Raw genomic sequence first — 15249 nt, 5'->3', positions numbered from 1 at the left:
ATTCCATCACTTAGATTACACAACTTTATTGGTGATTTGCACTTGGGGTAAGGAAGAACCCTAGATATTTTGAGTCAAAAGGTCATAGGTCAGGATCATTGTGACTGAGTAATTATCTCTGTCATGATTAGTATAAATTTAAAGATATTCTGTATGATTATACCTACATAAGGAAAGTCCAGCATATTTACAAACCTGTCAAATTTGATATTTCACATTGAGTATATATTGTAGAATGTCTTACAACAGTTTGGTGATCAGTACACGAAAAATGAAGTTGCATGGCATGACTCTATATATATACAATTTTTACAAATATATTAAGGTGTTGTCCCTTTAAAAGAATCCATGAAGTGCACCTTGTTGTCAAGATAGTGAAAATCCTTTTTGCAAGTTTAAACACAAAACTTTAATTTGATTCTCAAATAAACAAAAGTTAAAATTCATTGATATCAATTGTTTTTTTTCCACTTCGTACATTTCTGCATTGTGTGATGGCTGTAATTTATGCATTTGTAATTGTTTTTTTGCAAATAAAACCTAAAAGTAATTACAGTAGTGTATTGCAGTTAACCTATCACCAGAGGAAGGGTAATGATACCCAACTCATTGGCATTACACATCATATAAAGTCAAAGTTTTTTATGTTGGCATTTACCCATGTAAATTATTGTTCATGTTTTAGAACAGACAGAAAATGTTATGCAAAATAGTTGAAAACGGTTTAAGTGCTGATAATTTGAATTTGTTTAAAATATATAAGGGCAGTTAGATAAGTGACAGACGTTAGGCCTGAATGTCCAACTGGCAGCCAATGTGATATTCCCACCTTTGCTAGAAATAGCATTGTTTGGTTATCCATAGGTATCTGCATGCATTAGGTATTGAGTGACATATGGTGAAATATTAATTACTGTCCAACCAAACAAGCAGTATCAGACCACTTGAAGTCCTCTCAAAAGAAAAGTGGTATTAGACCACTTGAAATCCTCTCAAAGGGAAAGTGGTATCAGACCACATGAAATCCTCTCGAAGAGAAAGCATTATTAGGATCACTTCAATTCCTTTTGAAGGGAAAGTGCATCCTGTCATATTTTATGGTCAAGGGACAACACTGTATTACTCTATGCATGCATAAGAGAAAGGAGATTAAGAACTGTTAAATGCTTGTATGTCTGTTTATACTGAGTATCGTGTTTCATATCATCTATCCATACACTTCCTGTTAGTCAATCCAGCATCTGTATATATGCCTCTCACCTTGTCAAAATTGTCATTATGTACACAAGTAATTAAGTTGATCTCACCAGTGTCAATGGCTTTCTTATACCAGTGACATTTATACTAGTGCAGCTGAATATTTTTTGTTTCTTTCTCTTGCACTATTGTTTTGGGTCCCATAAATAGTAAAACATTTATTGTACTGCAGCTAAAGCTTTTTTTGTGATCCTTCCCTCCACGTTTTGTATTGGGTCCCATGAATAATACATAAGCATCAACGTAATGTTACTATCATACCAATGGCAGTACAAAGGACACAGTTTGGTCAAGATCAGCTTACTTCAAAATGTACACAATATTCTGTCTTTCTACTATGCCTGTGAACCTCCAGTTCAGGATATTTTGCTAATTTCCTTTCTTTGTGCTTCATCTTCAGTTTCCAAAGGAAAGTGTATATATTGCACTCATATTGTATCATATCAGTATGCATGATTGTTTTGTTGTTAAACATATGCATTTGGATTAAGTTATATGATAGAAATGGTATATGACATTATGAAATAACATATGATAAAACGGTATGTCATATTATGAAATATGTTATTTGATAGAAATGTTATGTCACACTATGACATAACATGTTATATGTTAGAAATGGTATGTCACATTACAAAATAACACTTAGTAATTTCACACAGTAGTATAATGTTAATGTAAAAAGTCTTTTCAATTATGTTATAAATAGTATCAGTGCACATAAATTCATAAATAATAATAATGATATGTTGTATTAGCAGCTGCAGTAGCTTATGGCATATCATATATTCAACTGATTTCATAAATCATACCTAAATTACTCATATTTCTTTATGTGTGATTTTGTCTGAGTCATTATTGATATACATTCTAATTAACATTGAGATCTTCTTATTGTATATGATTCTAATTAACTCTGATACAAGTTTTTGTTCTGTTGACCTTTTGATAAATTGGTCAAATTATAGGTTTTGTATTTCTAAAAGTGAGAAACATCATTTGGAAGACATTGTTATTATTTGTAACTCACCATAAAACAAATTACAGCAGTTTATTTGATACATTACTAAATATAAATAGGCTGGAAATGCCTATGATCAATAGAACCTAAACATGTATCAGTGCTTCTCACATCTTCTTTATATCAGTTTGATTTATTTGAGAACTAAGTAAGAACACATTAAATACTGAATTCATTTATTTTTCATTGGGTTTTGAAAAAGTAATTTCGTCAGAAATTAAATGATCCATGGATTGGAGAAGGTTTGTTTTCCTCAGAAGAATTTGTCTCCTGGGTCTTTACATTTATATATTGTAACAACAAAGAAGTCAACAAAATTAGCAACTCATATAGAATAAATAAGTCGTATTAATTTGTAATGCCTCTTTGTAGCTATTTACTTAGGCATGATCTTGTCCATTCATTCATTAACTCATTTCCTCTCAATTGGTGCAAGAAAACATCAATATAGATTCAGATTATCTGTTATCTGGATGACAGTAATAATATAAGGAACACATTTTAGATGAATAATGATAAAGGATGGGTATTTGTCAATCAGATTAAAGACTGATTAAATTACAATAAAAGATTTACCCAACTCTCAGAGGACCAAAGGTTGGATTAGAAACTATGTACAATATAATACTACTACTTTGGTTGAAAACTCTGTAAATGTTCTGTCTGTCTATGCTTCTAATATAAATATCTTTGTTGTTGAACATAGTATTCCCATATATTTCCGTATGGTATATAGATTATTATGTTTACAGGTCAGAAATCTTTCTCTTTTAGTGCAGATTAGCTGTACAAAGTGTCCACTAGGATACACTGTGGCATAAAGTGCAACATCAGATTGGGTGTACAAAGTGTCCACTAGCATACACTGCAACATAAGGTGGAACATCAGATCAGACTTTCAGATTGCCCCCCCCCCCCAATATGCTTGCATAAGCTGAAACAGATCAGGTGTACAAAGTTGTCACTAAGTAGACTATGGTATAGGATTGACATAAGACAGAGTGTCCACTACATATACTGTGGCATAAAGTGGAACACTGAATAAGGTGTTCAAAGTTTCCACTGAGTACACTTTGGTGTAAGATGGAACATCAGATCAGGTGTCCACTACATACACTGTGACATACAGTGGAACATTAAATAAGTACACTGGTATAAGGTGTAACATAAGATCACATGTCAAAAGTTTCCACTAAGTACACTGGCATAAGATGGAACATAAGATCAAAGTGTCCACAAAGTACACTGTGGCATAAGGTGCAACATCGGATCAGGTGTCCAAAGTGTTCTCTAAGTACACAGGTATAAGATGGAACATCAGCTCAGGTGTCCAAAGTGTTCACTGAGTACACTGTGGCATAAGATGGAACATCAGATCAGGTGTTCAAAGTGTTCACTGAGTACACTGGCTTAAAGTGGAAAATAATATCATGTGTCAAAAGTGCCCACTGAGTACACTGGCATAAGATGGAACATCAGAATCAGGTGTCCAAAGTGTTCACTGATAACATTGTGGCATACAATGGAACATCATACCAGTGTTCAAAATGTTCACCGAGTACACTGTGGATGGAATATCAGATCAGGTGTCCGAAGTGTTCAGTGAGTACACTGTGGATGGAGCATACAGTCATGTGTCCAAAGTGTTCACTAAGTACACTGTGTATGGAACATCATATCAGGTGTCCAAAGTGTCCACAAAGTACACTGTGGCATAATATGAAACATCAGATCAGGTGTCCAAAGTGTTCACTGAGTACACTGTGGCTTAAAGTGGAAAATAAGATCAGGTGTCCAAAGTGCCCACTCAGTACACTGGCATAAGATGGAACATGAGAATCAGGTGTCCAAAGTGTTCACTGATAACATTGTGGCATAAGATGGAACATCATATCAGGTGTCCAAAGTGTTCACTGAGTACACTGGTGTAAACTTCATGAGTCTTAAAATAAGCTCTTTATCCAATAGGTATTAGCTCTCAGTTGGAGCATTTTCACAATGGAGTGCATTTTTTCAAATTTGTATGACTGTTTATGAAATTCTTTTGAAAAGTAGGAAGTTGTGCAAATATATATCAAGCTTAGTTACATCTGACATAGTTTTCACACAATATTTGTCAATTTATTTTTTTAAATGTCAATAATAGTAATAATAATAATAATAAAAAATATTGTGTTTTCAGGAAAGAAAACATCAGGAAGACTTGAGAATTCTAAGACAAAAATTGGACCTGTTAGATGACAACCAAAAACAACAGTTAGAGGAATTACAAGAGGTGGCTCACAGTACATTTAAAAATACTCTCCCTGAATATGATGATATTGATGGTATAGAAAAGACAGACCTGGAAAAAAACAGCACATCACCTTTACTCTCATGACATCTGCCCAGACACAATAACCAACTCAGGATTTTCGTTTTGTAATCTCTGAATAGTCTCTTCTATTAAAATAGCTAATTCAAGAGTTTGCTTTCAGTTTCTACCTTACAGACTTAATTTCATTTCAAAATGTGTACCATATCTAAGCCAAAATATTGATCATTATCACTGATCCAGGATCAAGAAACTTAACACTTCATTTATCTATCAGTCTGTCTGTCCATCCATCTATCTACAATGAAACCCATCAGGTCCAAAAACAAAAATTAATTTTGAGAGGTTTTCAGTTTATACTGGGGTTTATGCAGATGTAAAAAAATGTCTTTTTGTAAGCAGGTTTTTTTTAATGAGAGAGTTAGTGTGTAATTAAAAGAGAACCTCAGTGTCTGTATGTAAGAATGCACACAATTAAGAAAGTTGTTGGTTTTGTTGTTGTTGTTGTTTTAACTTCATGTAATGAAAAAACTTAGCTGTACACTACATTTCTTCTGAAAATCAGATCATTTTATATCAATAAATACAGTTGTTCCACATAGAAATTAGGTCTTTTTACAAGAAACATTTGAGGAATTAGATACTTTGATAACTTTACTTTAAATCTATTAGAATTATGAATGATACTCGACAATTTTTTAATTACTCCATATAATACATAATGATCACAGTTCAAGAGCCATTTGAGTGAATCTAACTTGTAGAATATTACTTTGTCAGTCTCTATTGGCAAAGCATCAAAAGTGAGACCATATGCCTTCTTAATAAAGTCCTTATATTTAATTTTTTTTATAAATTGTTCTGTTGATCATGTATGCAGATGAGTAGCATCAAACATAAGGAGCAGATAAATAGTCTTTCCTAAATGGGGCTTACCTTCGAGCATTTAGCTATAATAATTTGACTTAAAAGCTGGCTCTTTTTTGATGGTGCATAGACTTCAGATTAGCCTGTTATCAGCCCTGATCTTTGTTGATGCATATGTCAAGTATTATTGCATGCCCTTGTGATACTGTCTTTGTCTCAGAGATACGCCTGCTATAGTAATTACTAACCATCACTAATCTGTTCCAGAGTGTTTCAGGAATTTAGCAGCTAAAATACATTTTTACATTTTGACAGAGTTTCAGTTTTATGGGGGCTTTTTAAGTAAATTCAGATTTGTTCAGGTATTCTGAATTAAAAGGGCTTGGTTTACTGGTAAACAAACGATGATATTAAAGAAGAAAAAAATCAGGATTTTGAAAAACATTTTAGTCTTATGGGGATTACACTGAGGGTGATGAGTTCCACTGTATATTATTTGTTGTCATTTGGACTGATATCAAAGGAATATGACACAGAAATCAAGTTATTTTAAGAACTTCCTTGCTCTAGGTGCAATGCATGAAATTATTAATTGAGAGCTGATTCTCTACAGAGGTAATTAGACAATGAAAGGGATTGTTGTCAGGGTAACATATACATACAAACAAAATTACTAAATTTGTGACTAAAACTTTAATGCATTCTTCTTTAATACATATCATGATTCTTCTGTCCCAACAATGGAATGAAACTGAAAAATAACATTTTAACTGCATTCTCATTCATTTTGTTTTTTCACAAAAATTTTTTTAGCTTACATTTGGATCTTTAGCTATGGCTGAAGATGCACAGAAAGCATGCACGACTATTGCAATAATTTTGTATAAGATTTTTCTTACTTGAAGGAAAAGGTAAACCATTTTTGTACCATTTTTGTTTATTATGTCTACATATCTGTACTCTTTGATTAACATGTTTAATATTGTTTAATATACTAGTATGCTAGTAGGTCAAAATACATTGAAGGATATGCTTAGCGTATCTTTTAAGTATTCACTTCTATCTATCTCTCTCTCTCTCTCTCTCTCTCTCTCTCTCTCTATATATATATATAAAACTTGTTAATGTCTAGAAACTCTACCTCAAGCATTAAGATCCTGTTTCCTGATATATATTTGTTATAAGATTTATTGTTTGATTGGATTTATAATAAAGAATTGTTAAATCAATTGCATTGTATGAAAAAGAATTATTTTAATCCTCTAAAACTTTCTCTCAGAGTTTGATTTTGTTTCTCATGGAGATTGTTTATAAATGGTCTGGAAAAGATAAAACTGACCTAGATTATCAACCACAAGATTATCAACTGCCAACCAGTCATATGAGACTTTTCAAAAAGGAAGGTCTATTTTTATTTGTGACATGAAATTTCTAGTTTAGAACTCAAGTTAAAATGTTTTTTGATATCCAGGCCTGGATGCAAATTTGATTCTGTTCTTGTCTTGGTTTTATAGGATAATTAAATTTCATATGTACAGGATGTATGGTATAGTTTCTGATGTAAAGGTAGGTCATACTAATCCATTAGTACTAATGGTATACCAGTATATACAGTATTTATTTACTACAAAGTTTATTTTACAAATAAAATGCAAATCGTAATATTTATGTATCCTGTTGTAATTTTATTGTACACTTCACTGAATGCTTGATGACAACCCTTTCCATGACTTACAGAAAATGTTGTTGTCATCTAGAGATGACATGTCACACTGAGACTCTGGCTTACTCCATTGAAAAATACCCTATGGTCCAGTACTCGTTTTGTTTATACTATTTACCATTCATACTTCTGATGCTGGTATGTGATGTAGTGTTTATACTACTTACATCAGTACCATTCATACAGCCATTTGTTTAAGACTCTATACCCCTCCCCAATCAACACCACGGATAGTGTCTATTTTAGATTCTATACCCCTCCCCAATCAACACCATTGGAGTATAGTGTCCTGACATTTGTTTTAGACTATATACCCCTCCCCAATCAACACCACTGGAGTAGTGTCCTGACATTTGTTTTAGACTATATACCCCACCCCAATCAACACCACTGGAGTAGTGTCCTGACATTTGTTTTAGACTATATACCCCACCCCAATCAACACCACTGGAGTAGTGTCCTGACATTTGTTTAAGACTCTATACCTCACAAATCAACACCAATGGAGTATAGTGTCCTGACAGTTGTTTAAGATTCTATACCCCACCAAATCAACACCATTGGATTAGTGTCCTGACATTTCTTTTAGACTCTATACCCCACCAATCAGCACCATTAGATTAGTGTCCTGACATTTCTTTTCGACTCTATACCCCACCAATCAACACCATTGGATTAGTGTCCTGACATTTCTTTTAGACTCTATACCCCACCAATCAGTACCATTGGATTAGTGTCCTGACATTTCTTTTAGACTCTATACCCCACCAATCAGCACCATTAGATTAGTGTCCTGACATTTCTTTTAGACTCTATACCCCACCAATCAGCACCATTAGATTAGTGTCCTGACATTTCTTTTAGACTCTATACCCCACCAATCAGCACCATTAGATTAGTGTCCTGACATTTCTTTTAGACTCTATACCCCACCAATCAGCACCATTGTCCTGACATTTCTTTTAGACTCTATACCCCACCAATCAGCACCATTGGATTAGTGTCCTGACATTTCTTTTAGACTCTATACCCCACCAATCAACACCATTAGATTAGTGTCCTGACATTTTTTTTAGACTCTATACCCCACCAATCAGCACCATTGTCCTGACATTTCTTTTCGACTCTATACCCCACCAATCAGCACCATTGGATTAGTGTCCTGACATTTCTTTTAGACTCTATACCCCACCAATAAGCACCATTGGATTAGTGTCCTGACATTTCTTTTAGACTCTATACTCCACCAATCAGCACCATTGGATTAGTGTCCTGACATTTCTTTTAGACTCTATACCCCACCAATCAGCACCATTAGATTAGTGTCCTGACATTTCTTTTAGACTCTATACCCCACCAATCAACACCATTGGATTAGTGTCCTGACATTTCTTTTAGACTCTATACCCCACCAATCAGCACCATTAGATTAGTGTCCTGACATTTCTTTTAGACTCTATACCTCACCAATCAGCACCATTAGATTAGTGTTCTGACATTTCTTTTAGACTCTATACCCCACCAATCAACACCATTGGATTAGTGTCCTGGCATTTCTTTTAGACTCTATACCCCACCAATCAGCACCATTGGATTAGTGTCCTGACATTTCTTTTAGACTCTATACCCCACCAATCAGCACCATTAGATTAGTGTCCTGACATTTCTTTTAGACTCTATACCCAACCAATCAGTACCATTAGATTAGTGTCCTGACATTTCTTTTAGACTCTATACCCCACCAATCAGCACCATTGTCCTGACATTTCTTTTCGACTCTATACCCCACCAATCAGCACCATTGGATTAGTGTCCTGACATTTCTTTTAGACTCTATACCCCACCAATCAGCACCATTAGATTAGTGTCCTGACATTTCTTTTCGACTCTATACCCCACCAATCAGCACCATTAGATTAGTGTCCTGACATTTATTTTAGACTCTATACCCCACCAATCAGCACCATTAGATTAGTGTCCTGACATTTCTTTTAGACTCTATACCCCACCAATCAGCACCATTAGATTAGTGTCCTGACATTTCTTTTAGACTCTATACCCCACCAATCAGCACCATTAGATTAGTGTCCTGACATTTCTTTTAGACTCTATACCCCACCAATCAGCACCATTAGATTAGTGTCCTGACATTTCTTTTAGACTCTATACCCCACCAATCAGCACCATTAGATTAGTGTCCTGACATTTCTTTTAGACTCTATACCCCACCAATCAGCACCATTAGATTAGTGTCCTGACATTTCTTTTAGACTCTATACCCCACCAATCAGCACCATTAGATTAGTGTCCTGACATTTCTTTTAGACTCTATACCCCACCAATCAGCACCATTAGATTAGTGTCCTGACATTTCTTTTAGACTCTATACCCCACCAATCAACACCATTGGATTAGTGTCCTGACATTTCTTTTAGACTCTATACCCCACCAATCAGCACCATTGGATTAGTGTCCTGACATTTCTTTTAGACTCTATACCCCACCAATAAGCACCATTGGATTAGTGTCCTGACATTTCTTTTAGACTCTATACCCCACCAATCAGCACCATTAGATTAGTGTCCTGACATTTCTTTTAGACTCTATACCTCACCAATCAGCACCATTAGATTAGTGTCCTGACATTTCTTTTAGACTCTATACCCCACCAATCAACACCATTGGATTAGTGTCCTGACATTTCTTTTAGACTCTATACCCCACCAATCAGCACCATTGGATTAGTGTCCTGACATTTCTTTTAGACTCTATACCCCACCAATCAGCACCATTAGATTAGTGTCCTGACATTTCTTTTAGACTCTATACCCAACCAATCAGTACCATTAGATTAGTGTCCTGACATTTCTTTTAGACTCTATACCCCACCAATCAGCACCATTGTCCTAACATTTCTTTTCGACTCTATACCCCACCAATCAGCACCATTGGATTAGTGTCCTGACATTTCTTTTAGACTCTATACCCCACCAATCAGCACCATTAGATTAGTGTCCTGACATTTCTTTTAGACTCTATACCCCACCAATCAGCACCATTAGATTAGTGTCCTGACATTTATTTTAGACTCTATACCCCACCAATCAGCACCATTAGATTAGTGTCCTGACATTTCTTTTAGACTCTATACCCCACCAATCAGCACCATTAGATTAGTGTCCTGACATTTCTTTTAGACTCTATACCCCACCAATCAGCACCATTAGATTAGTGTCCTGACATTTCTTTTAGACTCTATACCCCACCAATCAGCACCATTGGATTAGTGTCCTGACATTTCTTTTAGACTCTATACCCCACCAATCAGCACCATTGGATTAGTGTCCTGACATTTCTTTTAGACTCTATACCCCACCAATCAACACCATTAGATTAGTGTCCTGACATTTCTTTTAGACTCTATACCCCACTAATCAACACCATTGGATTAGTGTCCTGACATTTCTTTTAGACTCTATACCCCACCAATCAGCACCATTGGATTAGTGTCCTGACATTTCTTTTAGACTTTATACCCCACCAATAAGCACCATTGGATTAGTGTCCTGACATTTCGTTTAGACTCTATACCCCACCAATCAGCACCATTAGATTAGTGTCCTGACATTTCTTTTAGACTCTATACCCCACCAATCCGCACCACTGGATTAGTGTCCTGACATTTCTTTTAGACTCTATACCCCACCAATCAGCACCATTAGATTAGTGTCCTGTCATTTCTTTTAGACTCTATACTCCACCAATCAGCACCATTGGATTAGTGTCCTGACATTTGTTTTAGACTCTATACCCCACCAATCAACACCAATGGAGTACAGTGTCCTGACATTTGTTTAAGATTCTATACCCCACCAATCAGCACCATTAGATTAGTGTCCTGACATTTCTTTTAGACTTTATACCCCACCAATCAGCACCATTGGATTAGTGTCCTGACATTTCTTTTAGACATTTGATTCCTTTGCACAAACAGACTGACATGCCTAAATACCAACCTACAGTGGCTCTATTAGAAAATTACCTGAATGTGATCTGCATGTAACATGTATTGAAAGCCTAATTAAGAAGTTAATAAGATCATCAAAGTTATTATTTCCTATAAAATCATATTTTCATGTAATTTAAAAATTTGAATCATAAGTTTGGATCCAATCCACAAATAATTTCCAGAAGTGTTCAGTAACTAATTGGTCATTTAATAAACACTCAGTTTGTTCTATTCCATCATTATAGAAGATGCATTTTTCATTATCATTTAATTTAATCTTTTTCAAAAACTGATTTGTAGTGATATTTCTATGTAGAAATCTCAAATTAAAGCTAATCAGTTTGGTGTCTTTTGTACCAAGTTTAACCAAAGAGTTGATCCATTCATTTGCACTAACTGTACATTCTAGCTGCATGGACTAGTATTTGGTTCAAAGACATAAAAATGGTACTAGCAATTACCTTGCTAGACACTAAGCATCAAGAGGTTAGTGTTAGGACTGGTCAGCCTGGTGTCAGGATAATATGACTAGGTGGTACATGTCTGTGGCATGATGCCCCTGTGCTAGACATCACTATAAACTGCCATTCTGCAGACATAGTGATATGACTGAACATTTTTTAAAGTCTCAGGCTCTGCCAATGTTGATATGTAAGAATGTAAGAAAGCTTGCTGGTAGGTTCCTGTGGGTTGGTGGTTCTTAGTTGGGTTTCCCAGGGTTCCTCCTCTACTAGTTATACTGGCCACCATGTATAGGCTATCATGTGCTGAAAAATGGTGTTAAACCCACAACAACAACAACTAGGTAATTAAGCAAGAAGAAAAAGATAATTATCATTCACAACTTTATTCCACCTCTTCATACTTCAGATATCACTGGAAATAAAAAGCTGAACATGGTCACGTGTGAAGTGATGTGATTTCGATTTTTAACGTAGCTTGAACAATTTGTCAGTTATATTGCTATGATGTCTGCAATGTGGCAGTTTATAGTGGTGTCTAGCATTGGGTTAGTGGGGCATCATGCCACAGACATGTAGCATGATGTCCCACCCAGTCACATTATCCTGACACCAGGCCGACCAATCCTAACACTAACCTCTTAATGCTAAACGCCAGGCGAGGCAGCTGTTAGTGCCATTTTTGTAAGTCTCTGGTATGACCTGGCCGGAGATCAAAACCCACGACCTCCTGCATCCGAGGCGGATACTCTAACCACTAAGCAACCGGAGCGGTAACATGGTCATGTAATAGGGTCCGAAATCTTAATGAATTTTATAATTGGTCAGACATGCAGAAAGATATCAAGAGAAAAATATGTCTAAGAATTGCTTAATCACAAAGACAAATATCAAAAGAATTTGGCACTTACATGGCCATTGTCCTATGCTGCCACCTACTAAAAGGCGGAAGAACTAGACGTGTAGTATGTAGTCACTCACAGATAATAAGTCAGTAAAATATGGTCAGAATATTTCTTGCAATTTATTTCATCTCAGGTCTTGCTAAATTTGAAGCTTGATATAATAGAATTGAAACTTTTTTAAACTATGATACAGGTTTTCACAAGCCATCAAGATAACCTACATGTGGGCCAGAACTTTGTAAAGTAAGGCCTGAATCTTATGATCATCAAATTCATCAGATCTTGTTGACAAAATTCTGTTGAAATCAAAACAAAACATGTAGGTGCTAGACTAAATGTAAGACATTGAAATGCAGGGCTATTCTAAATATGTAAGACATTGAAATGCAGGGCTATTCTGAATGAGTCAAGGATCATAGCTGTCTAAATGTAAGACATTGAAATGCAAGGCTATTCTGAATGAGTCAAGGATCATAACTGTCTAAATGTAAGACATTGAAATGCAGGGCTATTCTGAATGAATCAAGGATCATAACTGTCTGTATGTAAGACATTGAAATGCAAGGCTATTCTGAATGAGTCGAGGATCATAACTGTCTAAATGTAAGACATGGAAATGCAGAGCTATTCTGAATGAGTCAAGGATCATAACTGTCTGTATGTAAGACATTGAAATGCAGGGCTATTCTGAATGAATCAAGGATCATAGCTGTCTAAATGTAAGACATTGAAATGCAGGGCTATTCTGAATGAGTCAAGGATCATAACTGTCTAAATGTAAGACATTGAAATGCAGGGCTATTCTGAATGAGTCAAGGATCATAACTGTCTAAATGTAAGACATAGAAATGCAGGGCTATTCTTAATGAATCAAGGATCATAGCTGTCTAAATGTAAGACATTGAAATGCAGGGCTATTCTGAATGAGTCAAGGATCATAGCTGTCTAAATGTAAGACATTGAAATGCAGGGCTATTCTGAATGAGTCAAGGATCATAGCTGTCTACATGTAAGACATTGAAATGCAGGGCTATTCTGAATGAGTCAAGGATCATAGCTGTCTAAATGTAAGACATTGAAATGCAGGGCTATTCTGAATGAAATGAGTCAAGGATCATAACTAAATGTAAGACATTGAAATGCAGGGCTATTCTGAATGAGTCAAGGATCATAACTGTCTAAATGTAAGACATTGAAATGCAGGGCTATTCTGAATGAGTCAAGGATCATAGCTGTCTATATGTAAGACATTGAAATGCAGGGCTATTCTGAATGAGTCAAGGATCATAACTGTCTGTATGTAAGACATTGAAATGCAGGGCTATTCTGAATGAGTCAAGGATCATAACTGTCTAAATGTAAGACACTGAAATGCAGGGCTATTCTGAATGAGTCAAGGATCATAGCTGTCTATATGTAAGACATTGAAATGCAGGGCTATCCTGAATGAGTCAAGGATCATAACTGTCTGTATGGAAGACATTGAAATGCAGGGCTATTCTGAATGAGTCAAGGATCATAACTGTCTATATGTAAGACATTGAAATGCAGGGCTGTTCTGAATGAGTGAATGATCATAGCTGTCCAAATGTAAGACATTGAAATGCAGGGCTATTCTGAATGAGTCAAGGATCATAACTATCTACATGTAAGACATTGAAATGCAGGGCTATTCTGAATGAGTCAAGGATCATAACTAAATGTAAGACATTGAAATGCAGGGCTATTCTGAATGAGTCAAGGATCATAACTGTCTAAATGTAAGACATCGAAATGCAGGGCTATTCTGAATGAGTCAAGGATCATAGCTGTCTATATGTAAGACATTGAAATGCAGGGCTATTCTGAATGAGTCAGGGATCATAACTGTCTGTATGTAAGACATTGAAATGCAGGGCTATTCTGAATGAATCAAGGATCATAGCTGTCTAAATGTAAGACATTGAAATGCAGGGCTATTCTGAATGAGTCAAGGATCATAACTGTCTAAATGTAAGACATTGAAATGCAGGGCTATTCTGAATGAGTCAAGGATCATAACTGTCTAAATGTAAGACATAGAAATGCAGGGCTATTCTTAATGAATCAAGGATCATAGCTGTCTAAATGTAAGACATTGAAATGCAGGGCTATTCTGAATGAGTCAAGGATCATAGCTGTCTAAATGTAAGACATTGAAATGCAGGGCTATTCTGAATGAGTCAAGGATCATAGCTGTCTACATGTAAGACATTGAAATGCAGGGCTATTCTGAATGAGTCAAGGATCATAGCTGTCTAAATGTAAGACATTGAAATGCAGGGCTATTCTGAATGAAATGAGTCAAGGATCATAACTAAATGTAAGACATTGAAATGCAGGGCTATTCTGAATGAGTCAAGGATCATAACTGTCTAAATGTAAGACATTGAAATGCAGGGCTATTCTGAATGAGTCAAGGATCATAGCTGTCTATATGTAAGACATTGAAATGCAGGGCTATTCTGAATGAGTCAAGGATCATAACTGTCTGTATGTAAGACATTGAAATGCAGGGCTATTCTGAATGAGTCAAGGATCATAACTGTCTAAATGTAAGACACTGAAATGCAGGGCTATTCTGAATGAGTCAAGGATCATAGCTGTCTATATGTAAGACATTGAAATGCAGGGCTATCCTGAATGAGTCAAGGATCATAACTGTCTGTATGGA

The 15249-nt window shown here is 35.6% G+C and overlaps 1 protein-coding gene across 2 annotated transcripts in view; it reads left to right on the top strand.

Moving 5' to 3' along the window:
* The window catches only part of LOC149789087 (centrosomal protein of 83 kDa-like), a 57796-nt gene extending 50673 nt beyond the window's left edge, over positions 1-7123 (top strand). The window contains exon 12 of one of the 2 annotated variants that reach the window (XM_089975282.1): positions 4461-7123. In XM_089975282.1, the coding sequence (XP_089831408.1) occupies positions 4461-4658 (198 nt within the window). In that variant the 3' untranslated portion in view covers positions 4659-7123. The remainder of the gene's footprint in view (positions 1-4460) is intronic. The other variant, XM_089975283.1, reaches the window with a different exon arrangement.
* Positions 7124-15249: the final 8126 nt, after the last annotated feature.

Source organism: Sinohyriopsis cumingii, chromosome 11 (genome assembly GCF_028554795.1).
Source record: "Sinohyriopsis cumingii isolate HCF-2022 chromosome 11, ASM2855479v2, whole genome shotgun sequence".
In the NCBI taxonomy this organism is placed as follows: Eukaryota; Metazoa; Mollusca; class Bivalvia; order Unionida; family Unionidae; genus Sinohyriopsis; species Sinohyriopsis cumingii.
Note: the sequence above shows the minus strand (reverse complement) of the source record. Positions and strands in the feature narration are given on the sequence as shown.